Below are 22,034 nucleotides of genomic sequence, written 5' to 3' on the forward strand. Positions count from 1 at the left end.
TTATTGAATGTGGTTGATTTATAATTAGCTATTATTAATATTATTCAAAATGTTGTCTACAACTAACTAACTATTTGGAATCAAAAACATATTATTATTTTATTATTTAAAACTGTTTTAATTTAAATTGCTAATAATGATTATTTATTTATTTGTTTGTTTATTTTTTAGATTAATAGAAAAGAAAATAATTGGTTGATTGATTGTTTGATGCATTAAAAACTTAATATTTTTATAGCTATTATTTAATTTTGTTTATACTATTTATGCTATTTTGACTTCTTGTTTAAGTATTCTTTTTCGAAAAATCACACAGTCTTACTATATTCTATGAATTTACGTTCTCCTTCTTTCATTTTATCTTCTCTGAAATTATTAAATTCATCTTGTTTTATTTTGTGATCATTAAACGATTATTAGAATTTTATTTGAATTTCTTGTTCTATCTTTGAAATTTTCTCTTTTGCTTTTTCTGCCTCTTTTTTTAGAACTTCATTTTATTTTTATTTATCTTATTTCTTCTTATCTTTAATACTCTTTTCTTCCTTCTCTTTTTCTCTTAAGATAGGTCTTAAATTTGCTTCTATTCTATTTATTATGTCTCTACGTAGATTTTCGTTTTCTTAACTGTAAAAATCATTTAAGAAATCATCCTCAAAAGAGGCACCTCTATGCACGCTCTTAGAAGCAGACTATTTGCGCTTTTGGGCTTCTTCACCTTCTCCTTCATCTTGAGAGTCTGAGTCTTGATCGTTATCATCGTTATTGTTGTTATTATTTGAATTGTTATTCTTATTATTTGAGTTATTCAAGTTAGACTACAGACATTTGGCTATAGAGCTTTATTTACGTCTTAGTAAAGTAGGAAACAAAAATTACACTAACTTTGGATTTTCTAATAAATTGGCGACATACTTCTAGTTGCTTTCACTTAAAGAAGGGTTCTTCAAGATAGTCATAATAAGAATTTGTAGAGGGAAGTTGTTTTAATTTTAAATAAATATCTTCATCAATGATGATAAAGAGTGATTTTTTTCAAATTAGGGATGATTTGCTAAAGCTTCAAATGAGATACCTTCAAATATTTTGACAAATTTATTTCCATCTTATTCATAAGTGATAATCCTTATAATTAGGTTATCTCTCTTTTCAAATAAACCCAAATTTTTCATCTATGCACGTATCTTTTAATCATTTTTAGCATTCATCTTAATAATGCATTAAAGAATGAGTCTATGTATTTCTGCTTCAAATCCAATATATGAGTCTATGCCATCAATAAAAGCCTTGAAATTTTTCAAGAAATATTATGCTGAATCGTCTTTAAATATACAATTATTTCTTGAAAGCAGCTCATTGAAGAAGTTCTTAATAATAATGTTGACAAATTCATCATCTGAGTGAGAAAAGCGTTTAAAATACTCAATAAAATCGAAATCAGCTGGCTTTCTATGGAAGAAATGAACCATGATTTTCTGAATTATAGTAAATATTTTTTCTTTCTCCAACTTAAATGCCATATACTGAGAATTGCTGATTTGCTTGAATTTTTGTGATTGTCCTAAACTCTAGCTGCTGTTATTGCTGTTGCTATCCATTGACATTTTCATCTAAGGAGTTTAATTTACAAATTAATTTTTAGAAGTGTTATTATTTAATTCGCTTTTGATATTTTAATTTGTTTAATCATGAGCTAATACGCTGTTATCAGTTTATTTTTTTTCAGCGCTATTGAATAGGTGATTGCTTAAATTACTTTAGTTGTTTTGAAGATTTTGATTTCCTGAATTTTTTAAATTGATTGAATTGTTGATTAAATTATTAGAAATCTTGCTTTGACTTAAATTGTTTGATTGCTGTTACTGTGATTTAAAATTATCATGAGGATCAGACAGATCTTACCATTTATTTGGAAGCAGTAAGTAGAACCAATTTAGGAAACTAGTTTGATCAAGAATTAAGTTAACGTTGTTTGGTTCATCAAGGACTGCTTCAAAAATGTTTAGCATTTCATTTCTAAAAGAAATAGAATTTTCGTCATTTTGATTTTCTGGTTCATATTCTTTTAACACCTTAAAGAATATTTCAAGCAGATATATATTAGTGATAGTCTTTCCACCTTTCTGTTATTCCATTTGGGACTTAGATAAGTTCATAATACTATTAGCTTATCCACTTCTATTGAGCAATGTTGAAACTACAGAGGAGTTACTTGGATATAAAATATTTGGATTGTACTCCCAGAAAGTAAAGTCGTAGAGAATTTTACAGATATTCTAATTAATTTTTCCTTTCTGAAGCTTTTCACCAATTAAATGGTAGAAATATTCTTTTTTTCCATAGACTTCTGTTTTTTTAGTCTTTGAGTAAATGCTCATGCAAGAAAGTATAAACTTTTTATCAAAATGAATTGTTGAAAATTTTAAAAATTAGGATAAATATTATTTACCTTAAGCACCATTTCTGTCACTTCTAAGTTAGGACAATTGAGGCATCCAAATAGATTATAAATGTAATTTTAGCTAATTATCTTTTCGAGAAGAGGACTTACTTTTTCAAGTATTGTTGGTCTTGTATGTAGCTAAGGTGTGGTATTTAATAAAATATGAATAGCCATAATTGAGAGAGCATCAGTAAAGAATGAAGTGGATTATTTATTATGACTTAATTGCATTAAGTTGTTATAATTCAACAAACTATCAAGGACTAATTTGATTTCATCAGAATTAGGTTTTTGAATAATTCTTTCGAATATACTAAGAATTTATGTGTATAAATTATTATCTTTGGATAAAACTCTACTTGTGTTCAATAACTCTAATAAAAAGATTAGAATGTAGCTTTCGTTTTTAAAAACCTTTAAATTGCTAGATTTTAAAATTACTTTTCCCAAATATTCAAAAAATACATGATGTGAATCTTTTAAATTAGCATCGAATAAACTACAAAACAAAGCATTCAAACATATTGATCTCTTTGGTTCTATTGAAGGAATTTTTTCATCATCTTACTTAAGCAATGGATTACTTAAAATAGCATTAGAATTATTTACGTTCAGGCAAATATCTATGAAAAGCATACAAGCTCTCTCGACGTAATTGAAATCTTAAATAATTTTAGAAACCAAGTAAGAAAGGATAAAAATTCCATCCATCTCTATGAATTACTAAGCTCTTTGAGGATTGTTAACCAGAATATCTTTCAAAACAACCAAGACTCTGTAGGCATATTCAGTATAATTATTATCATTTTTTAACTTATTAAATTTAATAACCTTCATCAACATTTTTACCTCCTCTTTTTCTTGCAATTTGTTTACATACTTCTCAGATATTATTTTCTTTGTTTCTTCACATTGATTTCTGCAAATAATGCTCTTAATAAGCGTATTTTCTCTCTCTAACTTTTTCATTCTTTCATCTTTCTGTAATTAGCTTGAATGATCACAGCTCAAATACTAATCACTGAAAAACAAAAATTTCCCCAAATAATGAACAGTCTCATCATCATCTAAACAAATTTTTCTATTTCAAATAAAAAAATATTTACTTAAAGTAATAAACTCTTTAAAGAAAAATAAATTAAGGCAAGTAAGCAATTACATTTTTATTGGAAAAAAAATTCTTAAAAACAAAATAAATTGGTTTTTTTTCTCAACAAAAATTTCAAAATATATTTTGGCTTTGAAAGAAGAAAAAAAAAGATGCTTTCTAATATTATTAAAAACGAAGATATTTTCTAATTTTTTTAATGCAAAAAAGATATTTTCTAATTTAAATTTAAGTAAATCATTAATTATTTATTTTTCTGATAAATTACATTTGTTTAATTTTTAAATTTTAAATTATTTCATGATCTAATAAATTATTAATTAGAAAAGATAAATATAAAAATAGTAAAAGAGCTTACATTTAATCTGGAGTTGTAATTTTTTATAGAAGGATAGTTGCAATTTCTTTTAGACACTCCATTAATCCGTGGAAAGTGTTGTCGAAAGTAGAAATTTAGCAACATTTTCTCTATTACTTTCTTTCCATAAAATCAAAAAGAGTGTCGAGGAAATATATTGTTGAGTTTTTATTATCATCTCTTTAAATGCTCTTCAATATAATTTCTGTAAATGCGTACTCGTACTCTGTAGAAAAAGTTCCCTCTACATATGAGTATATTTTGAGAATTTCATTCACTTTTTATAATAATTCTTCTCTTTATTGCTTTCCAATAGGCATATTAGATTGTGTAATTTCGCTAGAGTAAAAAATAGGATTGTTCAGCTAATAAACATATTTTAAGCCTTCGAGGATGCTAATTTCATTGTGATTCTCTGTATTTTTAGTAATTTAATTAGTTACTCCATTTGTTTCAACTCCGTTTAATGGCTAGAAAATAGAACTAGAACTACTTTCATAATCACTCTCGAACAATCTCATAATTAAAGCTAATAAGTGATAGGTTGATTTAAGTCTTCTAGCAATGATGAGATTCTTCCAGTTAGACAAGAAAAGATTCTTCAAATTATCTAAAGACAAGGATATTACTTCATATTACTAGCTTGCAGAAATTAACTTAATAAAGGTCTCAAATGCATCAAAATTCATTATTTGCATAATTTCTTTATCATTGATAATGATGTCAACATATAATTTCATCATGTTTTCCAAAAATTTTTTATTCTTTTCCTCTCCATAATTGCGAACTCTATTAATTACACCTGCAAGAACTTCATATCCCTTCACTTTTCTAAATTCTGCTTTATACTTTTGATCTTCGCTACTAAGCAATTTGTAAATAGTTTACATTAAATTCAATTAAGCTTCTTCATTGTTATTACCGTTGTGAAGAGTTTTCAAAATAGCTTTAAATCCTCCCTATAAAATGGTAAAAATTTCATCACTTTAATCAGATTGTTGATCAATAGATTTAATCTAGCTTCCTTGACCTCCTTAGTAATTGATACTGCCTTAGTTATTTTTTTATTCTTCTAGTTCTTCCTCTATAATGCTTCCATGGTTGCTTTGAGGCTTGATATTTTACTAAGAATTAGCCATCATATTATTATTTTATTGTATAACTCGTTCATTAGAACTAACGCTAATTTCTAAATGATCGTTTGATAAAATGTTTGCTTACTCGCTGATATTATTTTGCTAATTAATCTTTAAAGCAATCAAAAGCTTTAAGTCCATTTCAAAAATATCTTCATAAGTAGGAGGATCAACAAATTCTTACACTTTTCCATTACTAAGAATATTGCCATTCGAATCTTTTCTATTATTTTAATAGTAGAGAGAAGTCTTTTTGGTTACACTTTACTATCTTTCTCTATTGTTGGTATTTCCATCTTCCTGAACTTAATTAGTGGTATTTTGATTGTCACTTTACAAAAATATTCTTTGAATTTCGTTGAATGTAAATTTTCTAAAATCTAATGCAATTTTTTTTATTTTTTTTTTTATCGAGTTGAACTCTTCTTTTTCTTCAATATGTCCCTACATTTCATTGAGGAGCCTTGATTCCTCCGAGTTATCAATTTATAAGAAATGAAGTAACGCTCTGCTTATGACTCTGGAAACTCTTTCATCTTTGTCCATCAGCATCTTCATTAACTTGCTAAAACCTTCCTTTTAAACAAAACTAACTTTTGAGTCAACATTTTCAGCAATCATGATAATGAGCTCGACCACAGTAACTTTGCTTTCACTTTTATCCAACTATTTTGTAATTTAAAAATAAAATTTAATTCTATGAAACCATAACAACATTTTCTATTAATTTTTCTCTAAAATTTGCATTTCTTGTATATGTAAACAAACTATCTATCTACCAATCAATCATATTTAAGATCAAAAAATTATTTCTTGATTCAAAATAATAAAAAAGACAGAGTAAAAAAATAGTTTTTATAACAAGAATATTCATTCGATTGACAGATATTTTTCTCAATATCTAAAATAATAGCAATAAAAGAAGAATTATGATTTTACTTTCTCTGCGACACTTAAGAAATTGTTAAGAATAGTCTGAGAATTCTCAATTTACTTTCTATATTTATCATCCCTCAATATAAATTCAACTATTTCTAAAACCTAATTAACAATTTCATTTGCTAATGCATTATTTGGGCTGTTAGCGTCTGCAGTCTTGTCATATTCTTCTAAAAACTTAAGCAAACTCTTTAAAATGTCACTTGCTTCTCCTAATATACCATCTATCTACTTTTTACTATCACTTTTTTCTGAAAGTGTCTTCAACGACTCCTTCACATGATCGAGGAATTTTTTCAATCTATTTAGAGTTTCAGGATCATCCTACAAATGGCTTACTTTTTTAAAATCCGCCCATAACTTTTAAGCTTTCTATACAGAGCTTGAAACTCTAAACTTAGCGAAAATATTCATACTTTCGTATGCTCCTATTATAATTTAAGTATGTTTTCTCGCTTACTAATTTGAATTGTCTTTTTATAATCCTACTTAATGAAGTTGAAAAACACTTTCTTTTGATTTGTTTATTAATTTTTTGTATTTTAATTTACCCTTGTTTCTCTCTCTAAATTATTATTTTTTACTTGAAGACAAACTATTAATTTTTTTAGAAAAAGGATTATCTTTTGTTGTATTTTTTAGTATTAATTAACATGCTTTAAATTAATTGCAATATTTTTTCTTTACTTAGCAAAGCAATGAAGCTGATCCCATCATTAAATTATTAAATTTAATAAAAAAAATATATTTTTTTTTGTATTTAAAAATCAAATATATGAATGAATGAATGTATTCTTTTCATTGAACTGAAAAAATAAACACATTTATAATTAATTAAATCAATTTAAAATTACTTCTATTTATTTATTTAATTTTAACTAGCAAGCTTTTGTTTAAAATTTAAATAATATTTAATATTTACTATTCTTATTGGGCTTTTTTTTTCTAAATCTTCATTTCTCTTTTACTCTCAATTTCTATGTATTTTTGAAATTTAGCTTTTCTAAATAATCAATTTTAGTAAATTAATTATTTAAAAAATTTACTTATTTGTTTGAACTATATTTTTTTGAGTAATCTTCTTAAAATATCTAATTTTTTATGGATGGTGTATTTGATTAAATAAGCTCTAATTATTTTTAAAAATTATAAAGCTGATGGAAAGGCATTATCTTAATTAAATTTTTTTGAAATATTTTGTCAAAGGTGAATTTTCAAATATAAAACAAATAATAAAATTAGTTAAAGAAATATTTTAGAATTCTTTATTAAATTCATTTTTTTAATAGTGTTTTTGTAATTGAATAAAAATGTTAGGTAGATGCTTAATTAGTTATATAAAAAATATGTATTTAAAATAAATAAATCAATTATATTTGCGAATTATAAATAGTCTAATTAGTGTTTAATATTTTGCAAAATAAGAAAAAAAGATTTACTTACTAAAAAAATATCTTTAAAGCAAGCTAAATTTTGGGTATTCTAATATAAAATGATGTAGCATTAAATGAGCATGCAAATTCAAAGCTAAAATCAATAAGATTAAAGCTAACAAGCCAACCAAGATCTTATGAATTTTAGGTCTGATTTTGAATAATACTAAAGATTTTAGTTAGATCTTGAATTTGTCAATATGCTAGCCAATCCATATTACATTTTATGTATAATTAAATATTACATTTTAGACAAATAAAATATTTAGATTTTTTTAAATAGAACTTTAAGAATATGATTATTTTTCAAACGAAAGATTTTAAAATTATTTGAAGTATTTATCATATTTCAAACAACCTGAATATTTCAAATTCGTTAAGTAAGCTTTACTATTTAATACAAATCATTTCTAAGCAATTTTTTAAAAAAAGGTATCCACTAGGCATAAAAATGCTTGATTTAATTTAACAAGACAAATTTATTGAAAACTTGAGTAATAACGGAATTGAATTAGCAAATAAAATGAATATTCAAAATACTTATACTAAATAATTTTTAAATTATTTAGCAAAAAAATCTAGCTTGTAAAAAGATATTAAAAAAGAAGAAAATTGATAAAAAAATTACATTCAAATTATATAATATAAATCTTTTACTAAAACTAATATAATATAATAAATTGATATATATTCCATTCAATCTCTTTACATAATAAATAAATTAGTTATCAATTAAATAAAATATTATTATTATTATTAAATATTTATGCTAAATTATTAAATCTTATTTAATCCCATTTTGTTTAATAATAAAATTCAAAACAAAATGAATGAGTAAAAATCAGAATACAATAATGTTTAATCCTTCTCTAACCATTTAAAAATCTACATTAAAAAGCCAATTTAACTAAAGGTGGATTTAAATAAATTTTAAAAATTAATATGCTCTTAATTTAATTATTGATCAATATCTAATAGATTTTATATAAAGTTAAAGTAAAAAATACTTTTTTAAAATAAAAAGAGATTTCAATAATTTTTTAAAGATTTGTTATTTTCAATTTTTGTCTCCTTTCACTCTTTCTAAAGTTGATTTTAAAAATAAAAAACATGAATAATTTATTTATAGCTCTTTCTTAAATATTTAGTTAAAATCACATTCTTTTTAAATTATTGTAATGAAATTAATAAGTTAATGTCTGTGATATATGAAAGTTTATTTCTTTTTTGTATCAAAACTGTATTTACCTTCAATATTTACTTTCTTAAAATATTGATTAATGCTAAAAAAATCTTTTATATTTTCTATTCTGATTGATTAAAAATATTTGTAAAAAATACAAAAAATGTTCTATGATTACGAGAACTAAAACTTTAATTTTGTTATTAGTTTATGAATGTGATTTTATTTGTTTTAATATTTAAAATAGAAAACTACTAAATATTAAATGAAGCAAGTGGATATTTGAATCTGTAATTTTTTTAGTTAGAAATAAAATATTAATTTAAATTATATTTTAATAATAAAATAAAACTTTTCAGAAGAAAAATGTATTATGTTATAATAAGCATACATACATATTTATATTATTTCGTCTTTTAGTATTTTATTATTCGACAAAAAAAATATCTTTTGTATTAAGAATAAAAGTATAAAAATTAAGATATTGTATTTAGATTTTAATCAGTTTGCCTCGTACTTAAATAATATTTCATGATTTGTATTAAATCTGTAATTTAAAGAAATAATACAAGTTGACCATTTAATTTATTTTATATTTAGATTTTAGAAGAATAAATTACTCTTTCATCAAATTTCAATTAGATCTATCAAAAATGATAAGAAAATAGTTATAAAAGACTTAAAAAATAAAATACCTATCAACATAAGTCAAAATATTTTCACCACAATTTAAAATAAAATGATGAAAATGTTTGATTTTTCTTAAAAAGATTTTTTATTTTATTTTACTTGTTTCTTCTTTTTTTAAAAAATTATTATTTTTTTAATTCTTTATTTAATTTTATTTCTTAAATTTTGATGGCTACAATAATAATCCAAAAATTTATTCTGTAATTATTAAGTATTTAGTAAATTATCATGTAAAATAATCTTCTTAAAAGGTGTCTAATTATAAAACCTTTCTTACATTTAGTTATTAAAATTATAAGCCTATATGGATCAATATCCTATAAGTTAAAAGTAATTTTTATAGAAAAAGCTATTATAATTGTTTTTTTAGTTTAAAATAGCCATGGCTATTTAAATTTATTTATCCTTATCATGAATTTTTATGAGGGATAAATTACTATTAAATTTTTAAAATACAATAATGAATATCCTATTACTTGTTAATTGCAAGCCAAAATAAAGTTAAGCATTTTATTTTATAGCAAGTTAAATTAGTCACTTGAATATGAGTTGAATGGAATTCTTAAGATTAATGTTATTTGTATGCTATTAATTTTTGACGATGTTAAGTCTTGCTTAATATTTAAATAAATTATCTATATCCACAAATAAGATACTTTTGCTTGAATTATAAGTTTATTAAAAAATGTAAAAGTCCATATTTAAACTAAGGATACATCTAATTTCCAGATTGCTAGTTAAGTCTTTATAATACACAAAATTTCACTAATTTGTGGTTTCTTTTTAATACTTTCACTTATTTTTTATGTGAATATTTCAATATTTATTTATACTAACATATGTTCCATGTTATGTCCATAAAGAATCTTATTTAAATCCATTCAATCAAAGGTTAGTACTAATTTTATTAAAAAATTCATACCAAAATTCGAATTTAATTTAGAATAATTTATTTTCATAAATTTAGTTTTTAAAAAATACTTATTTTCTCAAAAGGATTTATTTATTATTAATATTTTATATGTTAAGTACTTATTGTTTGGTTTTTGCACTGTATGATATAACAACTTTTTATATCCACAATATTTATTTATTTATTATTTTTTTGTGGTTTTCGAGTTGAAGTGGTAAAATCTATATTTAAATAAAAGAAGTAACTTTGAGATTTAATAAAAAATGATCAGCAAATTTCTGATTAATCTGCTACCAGAAAATGTCAAAAAAGTATTTTGGCTTTTAAAAATTTAATTTACACATTTTTTACTTTTAAAAAGTTTTGCGGTGGCTAAAAATTATAATTTATTAATTAATTAAAATAAAAAATAAGTAACTCAAATTGAATAAAATGGCTCTATAAAGGAACTATCTTATTTTAATAAGTTTAATCTTGTTAATAAATGCACAAGGTATTCATTCATTTTGATTTTATTTTTTTAATTAAAAAATATTTTTTAATTGACTAAAAATAGCCTAATTTCTGCACAGGAAAGTTAGACAGCTTTAAACTTCAGAAGTGACTGCATCTCCTCAGGAAGTGTCCTTCATAGGCTAATCTCACATCACTTTTTCAGGAATTTCCAGTACCTCAGATATTCAAAAAGTTGAGCTCTCGAACAACCAATAAACTATTGAACTATAAATTCTTTAGATATACCCAAACTCAGTTTTATGCCAATTTTAAGGAGGTATTTATTTATCATTTAATTATTAGATTTTATCATAAAATTAAATAGGTTTTAACGGAGTATTTTAAGGAATTATCACCTTGAAAAATGGTTAGACTATTTAAGCAGCAAATCAAATTACTTCTACTGTAAGAGTTAATTCTATCTCACCTTCATAAGGAAATTCAAATGGAGGTGTTCTTTTAACTGTTTATGGTTTCGGCTTCAGTTATGACACAACACAGATGCAGGTCCTCATTGGAAGCGTTGGTTGTGATATTCTTACTTCTACAGATACTTAAATTTAGTGTGTTACTAGGTCTGCTTAAAACCTAGTTAACTAAAGTGGTATTGTAGTTGTTACTAGCAATAATCTTCTTTCTCAATCTGCTGACCTTACTTAAACTACTTACACCTTCGTAAATATATAATAGCAACCTAGCGTTACAGCAATTTAATCTTAGGATGGTAATTTCTATAGAGGCTATACTTATTCTATTATCGGATCAAATCTTTTAGCAGATAAAATATCAACTCTACTTTTTATCGGTAACAGAAATATCTAATACTAATAGACATCTACTGGATTACAATTCGTTGTTCCTTAAGATTTATCGAGCACTTCTAATAGTTTAATTGTATTTGTTGGTTCAAACGGAAGTTCTGCACCTTATCAATTTTAAGTCAAAGTAGAACTCGACAAGCTCTACTGCTAAGACCCAAGTGGTAATTTAATGATTAGACAATATGGAAATTTGTTTTTCGCTGCTTCAATTAAAGGCCTTGCTCCCAGTTCTTAAATATAAATTTAATATGATTAAGGAAATAACAGAATGATAGAATTTGAATAAAATAATAATGGGATCGCCGTCTATACTTCATTAGATTATAATTAAATGCCAAGTTAGGTAACTTAATTGATTGTTGATGGTTAAAACATTCTTAATTAACCAATAAAAATCAATGTAAATCCTAATTCTAACTATTTAAATGTTGACTTTGATATATCTTCTGACTCCTCCACTTTTACTTTGACATTAAAACCAAATTAACAATTCCCTGACTTGCAAATCTACAACATACTAATTTTAGATAGTAACTGGCAAATAATTGACAACATGAAATAAATCAGTGGTAATACTTTTTCATTCAATAAATACAGCTAAAAGAATAGAATTTATTTCCATATTTGCAGTGATGCTGGTGAAGCTAGTTTCTATCCTTCATCTTCTGATTAATTTTACCTACCTTAGCCAACAGTTACTATGTTGCCTTACAATTAAAATGTTTAAACAGGTGATATTTTAAAGTTCTAGATAACTCCTTCAAATTAAAATGTACTTTATTCAATGAATGTACTTTGTCATAATGGTAACATGAATAACAGTACTGATACCAACCTTGATGATTACAGTGTATCAGGAAAGGATGTTTATTAGATTTTACCTAGTACCCAAGATGGTGATATATTTGGATATTAATTCCCTACAATACTCTAAAGAAATTTAGCTACTTCTCATACTTGCGATATCATAATTGCAGTTACCAATCCTCTTAACGTGAAAAAATCTCAATAAGCTGACTAGATTAACTAAGAATCTAACACCTTTGTAAGTTAATTTTTGCAGTAATAAGATGGACATTAAATAAATGGTGGAAATTATTATCCATTTAATGATATAGGATCAAATTAAATCTTTAATAGCTATTTTATTGAACTTTTCTTAAAAGCTGTTACTCCAGTCAAATAAAGCAGCTATGTTTTAAGTGTAGAACCTTAAAATTTATCAGCCTATGGAGGTGAAACAGTTATAATAACTGGTAATAACTTCTAAACTAGCTAGAACACTGGAATTTAAACCACTAAAGTATCATTCTTAGGAGTTGATTGCTAAGTTATAAGTCTAACTAACACTTAAATTAAATGTATCTCAGGATAAAGTTAATATTATGATCCCTCTCATATATAACAAACCAAAATTATCCTTGGACAAGAGTTTGCGTTCATGTTCACTCATGTCAATTATGTATTCAATTATAGTGACAAAGTACAGATGAGATATGTCTAAAATGACTTAATTAATGGAAACCAATTTTAAAGTATTCCTTTAGGATTAGGATTAAATCTTGATTTAGGAAAAATATTTTAATCTGATTAGTTAAATTTCGACACCATCAATGTTGATGGATATCTATCTTTCTAAACAAGCAAAGATTTAAGTATAACAATTAACTTGTTGAGTGGAAAAGGTATCTTCAGTTTAGGATCTTAAGATATTAGAATCAACTCTAATTTTGATGTACAAATAAATAAACTTAACATTCTAAAAGTTAGGTCTTATGGTCAAAAGTTATAAAAATATAACTACAGTTTGCTAAGTTAAGTTTCTCCATTATCAACATCAATCATTCTAAACGAAAACCCTGTTTATCTCTAAAAAGGAGCTTAAATAGTTGTTTTGGCTACAACTCAAAATGATGTGAATGAAGTATTCTAAGTAGATAGTGTCAGTGGTAATAGTGTCCTTCTGACAACCCCTGTTTAAAATCTTCACACAAACATACAAGAAACTTTAACATAGAAGAATGGATAAAAGTAAAACCTAAGCATTAATGTACCAGTTTTGTAAACCAGCAGAAATGTTTAAATCTCAATAGGGGAATCTGAACCAAGGATAGGTATACTTGATGATATCTAAGATACTAGAGTTAATATTCCATATCTAGTAATTATCAATAACTTAGTGAACTCATTCGTTAATGTCAGTGCACCAAGCTCTTAATCATCTAATTAATATGTTGAATTCAAAAATATCTAATCAAGTGTTATTCAAGCTTATGATGACCTCGTTTTTAATGGTGATACTTTCTAAAATAGTTATATCATAAGACCTAATAATTCCAACACTCTTAAAACAATCAGTATTAATTTTAAATTGTTTGAAGGTAACTTCCTCTAAGCTGGTGTTTCAATTACTAGATATTTCTATTATACCACTCCAGCTGTACCATCAAGCTAAAATTTTTCAAACAACATTATAGTTTCCTCAAACTCTTGTTTGGATACTATGATTGAATCCACATAGATTATTTCTATGGAATAGAACGTTTGCTTTTCTACAAACTATTTCTCGACCTAGCTTTCTCCCCATAATATTAGAACACAAAGTCTCGCCTTTACTGTATTGAATTTGTCATAATCTGTTTTCTAAAATTAAAATAATGCTTTTAGAAATCCTGCTGGATACAAACTAATTCTAGAATCTGACAACCAAAAGCAAACAAAATTCTTTATAGTTGCAAATTCAATATCAAATGCAACTAAATTTACTCCAAACATTATTACTATGCAATATAGAGATGAAGGTTTTGTCTAATCATAATTACAATAATTTGAATTATAAGGATTTTCTAATACTCCATAAGACAGTTTGGTAGGATTCTAATCTTATGTTAATGGTATAAATCTTATAGAGTCATTTAATGTTGTTTCTGATATCAGTTAAAATTCATCCTTCTTCTAATAAAATAACTAGAGTTAAGGCTTCATATTAATTGATTCTGATGGGTCCTTAACAGGTCAAACTTAAAATGTATTTAGTGCTAATTTAGTTAGACCCTAACTTAGTTGCACATAAAATGCTTAGCACTACTTTTGCAGTAAGCAAATAGGTATAATTACCGCTAAAGCCTCAAACTGGAATAAGTATCCATAAGATTACAATTGTTATCAGTTAAGCGGTGAGCAAACTCTAGTAAGTGGATAAATGTTTAACAATTAAGGAACTTTTGTAGCAGTTTTAGAAGATATTACAGAATTTTAATTTGTTGAGTAATAAGATAACTCTAAGCCAATGCTTCCATGCTATTTTGAATTAAATCCACTATATTTCTAAGACACATCTAAGGGCTATATAGTTAAGTATAAATAAGATGTATCTAATTTGAAAGTTAAACTTTAGTTAGAGATGGGGTATAATGGAATAGACATTTTACCAGTTAACAATTTAAATGTTGAAACTTGTCAGCATGGTGATTACTAAATAGTTTCAGATGGTATACTAGTATGTATTAAAAATAAAGATGGACAGATGTTTAATATTTCAGTTTCTTTATAAACCCAATGATAAATTAGTCCTATAAATTTGTATTTTTTTAATGAGTATTTTTATATAAAATTTTTTAAATTTTATTTTTTCTTTTTATATAAAGTTGAATCATTCAATATATTTTTTAAATTATTTTAAGCATGATGATCTCTTTATTCTTAAAAATATGAGAAATGCTTTTATTTTAGATAATAAATTCAACAAATAATTTCTGTTCTAAATTAAGATTTTATATTTTTTAATTTACTGTGAAAGTTTTTTCTGTTAAAGAATTTCTCTTTGAAATTAACAAATCATTTTATTGATATTGTTTTATTATTATGATTTTATTAGCATCGAATATTTATATTCCTATTCTAAAAATTTATTCTGTATTTCAGAAGACAATTCTGATTTATATTTATTAGAACCCTAACTTAAAATAGATTTCTTATAGCGTGACATTTATTATTTTAATTTATAAACAAATATAAGAGTTTAAAGTAATAAATAGAAATCATATTAAATATTCTTATTTACTATTAATACATTTCATTTTAAAATAGCTAAAGAGATTGAATAAAAGTGATGATTCAAGCTAAGTAACTTCTGGTATAGAATTAATTTAACCATAAAATTTATTATAAGTTTGTTTTGTGGCTGAATTAATTTAATAAAGATTGTCCATACAAATAATAATTATATTAACTCGAAAGAGACAAATTAAAAATTTCGAAAATCGATATTTAAGATTTGTTTGATAATTTATTTGTTAATTTTATAAGGTAATTCAAAAAATCTGAGATCATTCATTTGAGATTATTCTTGCTGTTTTGATTATTTTTAATTATTCTCCAGCTCTATAATTGAATTAGATAGATCCTGCAAGTAATTATTTTATCATAACTTCTTTGTTCATTTTATGCAAGGCTACTTGTAAGAAAAGAAAGTAGCTAATGATATAGAATTATTTAACCATAAAATTTATTAAATTTTGTTTTATGGTTAAATTAATTTAATAAAATGCACAAATATTATCCATACAAAAATAGTGGTTATAATAACTAAAAAGAGATAAATCAAAAATTTCGAAAACCAATAATAAATAAAACAAAAGATTTGTTTAATAATTTATTTATTAATCTAAGGTATTATTCAAAGAGTCTGAGATCATTTATTTTTAATATTATTCTTGCTGTTTTGATAATTTTTTAATATTTTTCCAACTAAATAAGAAAATTAGATAGATTTTGCAAGCAAATATTTATCCAAGCTTTTTTCTTCATTTTATGAAAAGCTACTCATAAGTAATAAAATAGGAATAAAATAAATTTTTAAGAAACTATATTCTTTAAAAAAATACTTAAAACAAAACATGAAGCTAATAATATATATTATCATTATAATTTCAGATTAAATTTAAAAAATTTAATAATTAAAATAATCTAAGTAGTCATTTATCATCTTCTTCACTGCTGTGATCATCTTATTTTTTCTTTTTCTTTTTATCTTTGCTTTTGTGACTATTTTTTTCATTATCACTGTCTTTATCGTGGTCTTTGTCATGGTTTTTTTCTTTCTTTTTATCTTTTTTATGTTCTTTTTCTGAGTTGTGGTCCTCTTCTTTCAAATTATCTTTATCTTTCTTATCTTTGTTTTTCTTATTGTGATCTTATTTTTCATCTTATTTATCAGATTTTTTTTCTTTCTTTTGTTCTGGTTTGACATGATTGTCCTGTTTCGGATTAATAAAATTAAAAATTATTTAATTTAAATCAGTAAAATTACATGTTCTTTTGGCTTTGATGCAGAGGATTCATTAGATGTGCCACAACCCATTTTTTTATTTTAAAAATACAACTTTTTAAGATTTTAGTATAACTTAATTAAATTTATTATTTATTAAATAAAGAGGAATACTTATACTATTTGAAACAGTTTATAAAATTAAATTTTCTCGAAATTGAGGTTTTATTAAATTCGAAACAACCTTCTTATAAAAATTTATGTTGAATTGTTATAATTTTTCATAAAAATGTATTTATGTTTTGAAACTTGAAAAATATACATTAAAATATATATAATTGATATTTTATTGTCCATAATATTTATTCTAATTACCTATCTCCTTGTGCACCTATGAGAGTATAGCTTGTACTACCACTAAATAAGCTTCAACCTTCTAGGTATCTAACTTTTCCTTGGAATTTCACTTAGATAAAAGCAAGCCAACTATTTTGTTAAAATTTCTAAATATATAATAATAGCATAACATATTTTTAAAACTCCCCTCCTATTAAATACAATAATATTTTAATTCTTAATTTTTTGTGTTTTTTTTTTGTTAATTATTTTTAAATATTTAGTAGATTGAGTTTAAAACATTTAATTTTTCTTTAATGAAAATTATTCCATATTAAATGAATTTATTTTATTTTTATTTAGAAAATTAAAAAGATAATAATAATTTGAAAAGAATTAAAGTAGAAAAAAAATTTTAAATATTGAGAGTAATTAATTTTTACCCTATTAAAATAATATTATGATTAAATTAATGGATACTTATTTTGTGTTCCTTCAGCAATTTAGCTATAAACTGTGAATATGTTTGATAAAATAAGATAAAATATAACAAAAATTTTATTTTGCGTTGCCTTTTAAGAATAAATAATATCCATTTATTTTATTCTTCTTGGAATTATTTTAAGTTTTTCATTTATTAATTATTAAAATATTAATTTACATTTAAAGTAAGATAAAAGCATGAGCATTCAATATAAAATCAAAGACTAAACATAAACATTCAAATTATAATGGGAGGATTTAATAAATGAAAAAGATGAAAACTAATAATAGGGAATTATATAAAAAGCAAATTAAAGATTTTTAGAAATTATTTCATCAGATTTTGATTGTTCAAAGTTTTCTAAAAATGAATTTCCAAAACAGTGGCTTAAATCGAATATAGTTAGATAATGCAAAAATTTAGCATATTTACAAATTTTTTTATCAGAAATATCATTTCACTTTTGTGGAATCAGCGAAATATGTTAAGCAATAGTAAAATGTGCATATTTAAAGCATATAGCATTAATTTTTTATAAGAATGATATTAATACTAACTTATCATTTTAGATAGGAGAGGCAATATCTTAATGTTAATTATTAGAAAATATTGAAGTGTCCTTTTTGCGTAATTATATTTTAGCTTAAGGTGCTGAAGAATTATGTAATTAGATATCAAAATGTAAGTTAGCTACTAATATTAGCTTAGAATTTAATAGAATAGGTATAGAAAATAATGATGAAACAAGCATCATAGGTGATTAACTATCTAATTGCTAATAAATTCGCTATATAAAATTAGTAGTACTTTAAAATTAAATAAAAATTATTTCTGCAAAAAAATTATGTGTTGAGCTAAAGAAATTAAAAATCTTCAAATTAGAACTTATTATCCAAGCTCATTTAAATATTTTGGAAATTTACAAATATTTATAGCAAATGTAGAACTTAAATACTTTATTTATAAAATTTTTAGCATTAGATTAAATAGAAAATGTTTAATTACAAACAAAAATTAAAAAATGTTGCAAAAGAATTGTTAAAATTAATTGAAATTTTAAAAAATATAAAAAATAGTAAGATATTTTCAATTTAAGTTTTGTTTTAAATTTATGTCTCCTTACGTTTATCAACTCTAATCTTTTTTAAATGGCAATAAATTTGTATTTCTTATCTCTATAAAGTTTATTTATTAAATAATATAAAAAAAATTCTATTACAAGTAGTGTTTGTTATATTTAAATTTAATAAAACATTTTAAATAACAACATTTAATAAACATTTATTCCAAAAATTTATCATTTAACTAGAATTCAAATATTTTTCTTTATTATTAAAGTAAATCTTTTAAGGGGAGGAAATGTATGTAAACTTATTCATTTCCTAATTGAAAAATTTACAATTTTTTAATATAAAAAAGAAATTATAAATCTAAATAAAGACAAAACTTAAATAATATTACAAATTACTTATTGTTTGTTTTCGAAATTCAATTAAAAATAACAAATTTAATTTTGCGATTTCTTAATTTTTGTTAATATCTAAAAGTTTTTAATATCATCTTATCCTAACTTATAAATAAAGTCTAATCATTTTTTTGAAAGAAGAATTTTTATTTTTTCTAAAAAAATACTACTTTTACATAGCCTTTTTATTAGTAACTTGATTAATAATTGTGAATTATACTAATTTCATTGTAATTTTCTATATTCGCTCTATTAAATTCATTGTAATATTAACAGTTAACTTGCATTTTTTGATAATTAGGCGTACTATAATATCTTGAGCTAAAATATAATTATCAAAATAACATCGATGTTTATTAATAAACAAAGCTATTATTTTACTTAATATCTCTGAATTGCTAAGCTAGTTTTAATAAGGTTCAATTCAAATTTATTGATGTATTATTTAAGTATTTATACTCACAAAAATAGTTGACTCCAAAAAAGTTGAATCATTTTTTAAATAAATAAAGAATGATAAATATATAAATTGATCACATTATATTAGCCACTTTTTAAAAAATATATTTTAAATATGTTTTTAGTTATCAAGGTTTGATGAAATAATTTCTAAAAATCATTGATTAGTTTTTATACTTTAAATAAATTTTATTTACTTTCAATTTTTTTATTATTTAAATTCTCCCATTTTTATTAGAATAGTTGGGTTTAGATTTTGATTTGATATTAAATGCTCATATCTTTTCTTTTAAGTGTAAACTAATATTTTAATAATTAATAAAGGAGAATCTCAAAATACATAACAAGAATGATTAAAATGAGTGGATATTACTGAATAGTTAAATTAACAACTAATAACCATAATATTTATTTGAATATTATTCTATCTTAATAAGAAAATTCTTAGAGAAATATTAAACCTCATTTTTTAAAAACTGTAAAATCTTTAAGCCATTAAATAAAAGTAGTGGTCAAAAAAAAATTAATATGTTTTACATATCTGTAATAAATCGATGGAAAATTACAAATTTTGTTATTCAATTTATTAAATTATCCAAAATAGAAAGAAATTAATTAGCTAAATAAATTTTAAAAATAAAAGATTTAACTTTTTATCTCTAAAATCAGCAAAAATTAATAATTTTGTTTTACTTATCCCTTATTTTACAAAAAATTATTAAAGTTTAGATCTTTAACTTTTTAATCTTTTCCGATTAATCTGAGCTCATTATTAAATTTTTTGCTTAAGATTAAAAATTTTATTGATCAAATTCGCTGATATACAGCTATATGTCTTTTGATATTTCGATTGTAAACAAAATATTAAAACATTGAATCACAAAGAAAAATAGATAAAATCCATTAATAATATAAGAAAAACAAACAATAAAATAATCTATATCTTTAATAAATAATATATATCCAACTCACTCTAATATTTTCATTTTTGATATATGATTATATAAATCTTCTGCTACTTAAAGTCCTTTTTATAGATTATCTTCTTCATCACTTTCATTTTTCTTTTTCTTTTTTTCTTTCTCTTTTTCTTTCATTTTTTTTTCTTACTCTTTTTTATTTTTGTCTTATTTTTCATCTTTTTTTTCTGATTTCTTAAGATCCACTTTCTCTTTATTTGCCTATAATAAATTATTTAAGTTTAATATTGATTAGTTCATTTAGTAATTATTACTTAGTCTTTCAACTTTGGATCATGAGCATTAGAAGAGCCGCAACCCATTTTTTTATTTTATAACAATTTTTATTTTTTTGTAAATATTAATTAAATTTTAACTATTTTTTAATAAATTTTGAAGGATATTCAAATATTTTAAATAAATTTATCTAATCTTCGAATTTGAAAGTTTGGGTTTTAAGTAATAAACTTAAATTTTTATCTAATCGAATTACGAGTTCCATAAAAAATTATAGTTTTATAATAAAATTCATTCAGCCTTAGAATTTCAATTCGAATCTACTTTAATTTCTAAGATATATTAATATTCGTTTTTTTACAGAAAAATATTCAAATATTTTGTAAAAAATAGTTTGTTATAAAATTAAAATATTATTGCAAGATAATAATATAACAGATAGCGCAAAACCTCAAAATACCTTGTTAATGAAATTTGATTTTTTGGGAGCTACCTCTCAAATTTTTAAGATTTAATTTTTTAAAATATGAGTAAAATTAAGCAAACTTATTTCAAAGGGTAAACATGAAATTACGATAATTAAAATATGAAAACAATTTAATTGTTTTAAGATGAATATATTGATAATATTAAAATAAAATAAAAAAAATTTCATTGTTTTTTTAATAGTAAATAAATTTATTTTGTATATTGTTTTATATTCACTTTTTGGTTAGTTAAAAATAATAAACTTTTTCCAATTTTTGTAATGTAATCTCTATTCTGTCCATGTGTTGAGGAGCCGAATTTAGAGGAAGTATGAAAGGTTTGTGTTAAATTTAAGATTAAAGTAATAAAAACATTTTATTAATATCATAATATATAAAATGTTAACTAACAGTTTAAATCTAGCTTATAAAACTAAAGTTTACACTTTAGGTATCTATAAATAACATATTTAAAAGGATATGATAAATTTTTTATATAAGGCATATGAATAATTTTAATGTAATTAAATGAAAAATATAGAGTAACTTGAATAATTTTTTTTATATATTTATTAATTGCCTTAAAATTCATAAAAAATAGCTAATAAATAACAGATATAAACAAATATTTTTTTCAATAGGAATATTATAGTTTATAGCTAACATCTTAAGTTTATTTTGAATCTTAATATCAAACAAAAAAACATTGTTTGTTGTTAATTATTAAATATGAATTTTATTCATTTTTATTTTATTAGGAATAGAAATACTACATTTGTTTTTTTAAAGTATTTCAAAAATTTAACATAAAAATAATATCTTTAGGATAAATTATTAAT

The 22,034-nt window shown here is 22.8% G+C and overlaps 5 protein-coding genes across 5 annotated transcripts; 2 read left to right on the forward strand and 3 right to left on the reverse strand. All coding sequences in view use genetic code 6, as the record gives it.

Annotated features, from left to right (window-relative positions):
- Positions 1-308: 308 nt before the first annotated feature.
- TTHERM_00355450 (hypothetical protein) lies at positions 309-6,698 on the reverse strand (the record flags this gene model as incomplete). The annotated part of the gene is made up of 4 exons (XM_001010443.2): positions 309-2,393; positions 2,450-3,524; positions 3,910-5,711; positions 5,985-6,698. The coding sequence occupies 4 exons, from the start codon at positions 6,696-6,698 to the stop codon at positions 309-311; spliced, it is 5,676 nt and encodes a 1,891-aa protein (XP_001010443.2).
- A 640-nt stretch (positions 6,699-7,338) lies between these two features.
- TTHERM_00355460 (mediator of RNA polymerase II transcription subunit, putative) lies at positions 7,339-8,033 on the forward strand (the record flags this gene model as incomplete). The annotated part of the gene is made up of 3 exons (XM_001010444.4): positions 7,339-7,645; positions 7,701-7,797; positions 7,850-8,033. The coding sequence occupies exons 1-3, from the start codon at positions 7,477-7,479 to the stop codon at positions 8,031-8,033; spliced, it is 450 nt and encodes a 149-aa protein (XP_001010444.3). The 5' UTR covers positions 7,339-7,476.
- A 2,545-nt stretch (positions 8,034-10,578) lies between these two features.
- Positions 10,579-15,081, forward strand: TTHERM_00355470 (IPT/TIG domain protein; the record flags this gene model as incomplete). The annotated part of the gene is made up of 3 exons (XM_001010445.2): positions 10,579-10,696; positions 10,760-10,975; positions 11,024-15,081. The coding sequence occupies exons 1-3, from the start codon at positions 10,636-10,638 to the stop codon at positions 15,079-15,081; spliced, it is 4,335 nt and encodes a 1,444-aa protein (XP_001010445.2). The 5' UTR covers positions 10,579-10,635.
- Positions 15,082-16,495: 1,414 nt separating this feature from the next.
- Positions 16,496-17,031, reverse strand: TTHERM_00355480 (hypothetical protein; the record flags this gene model as incomplete). Its single annotated transcript, XM_001010446.2, has 2 exons — positions 16,831-17,031; positions 16,496-16,777 (listed from the first exon to the last, which is right to left on the reverse strand). Exons 1-2 carry the CDS (start codon positions 16,879-16,881, stop codon positions 16,496-16,498), a joined length of 333 nt encoding a protein of 110 aa, XP_001010446.1. The 5' UTR covers positions 16,882-17,031.
- Positions 17,032-20,500: 3,469 nt separating this feature from the next.
- On the reverse strand, positions 20,501-20,814 carry TTHERM_00355490 (hypothetical protein; the record flags this gene model as incomplete). Its single annotated transcript, XM_001010447.1, has 2 exons — positions 20,501-20,713; positions 20,767-20,814. 2 exons carry the CDS (start codon positions 20,812-20,814, stop codon positions 20,501-20,503), a joined length of 261 nt encoding a protein of 86 aa, XP_001010447.1.
- Between the last annotated feature and the right edge of the window lie 1,220 nt (positions 20,815-22,034).

Source organism: Tetrahymena thermophila (assembly GCF_000189635.1).
Source record: "Tetrahymena thermophila SB210 genomic scaffold scf_8254697, whole genome shotgun sequence".
Taxonomy (NCBI): domain Eukaryota; phylum Ciliophora; class Oligohymenophorea; order Hymenostomatida; family Tetrahymenidae; genus Tetrahymena; species Tetrahymena thermophila.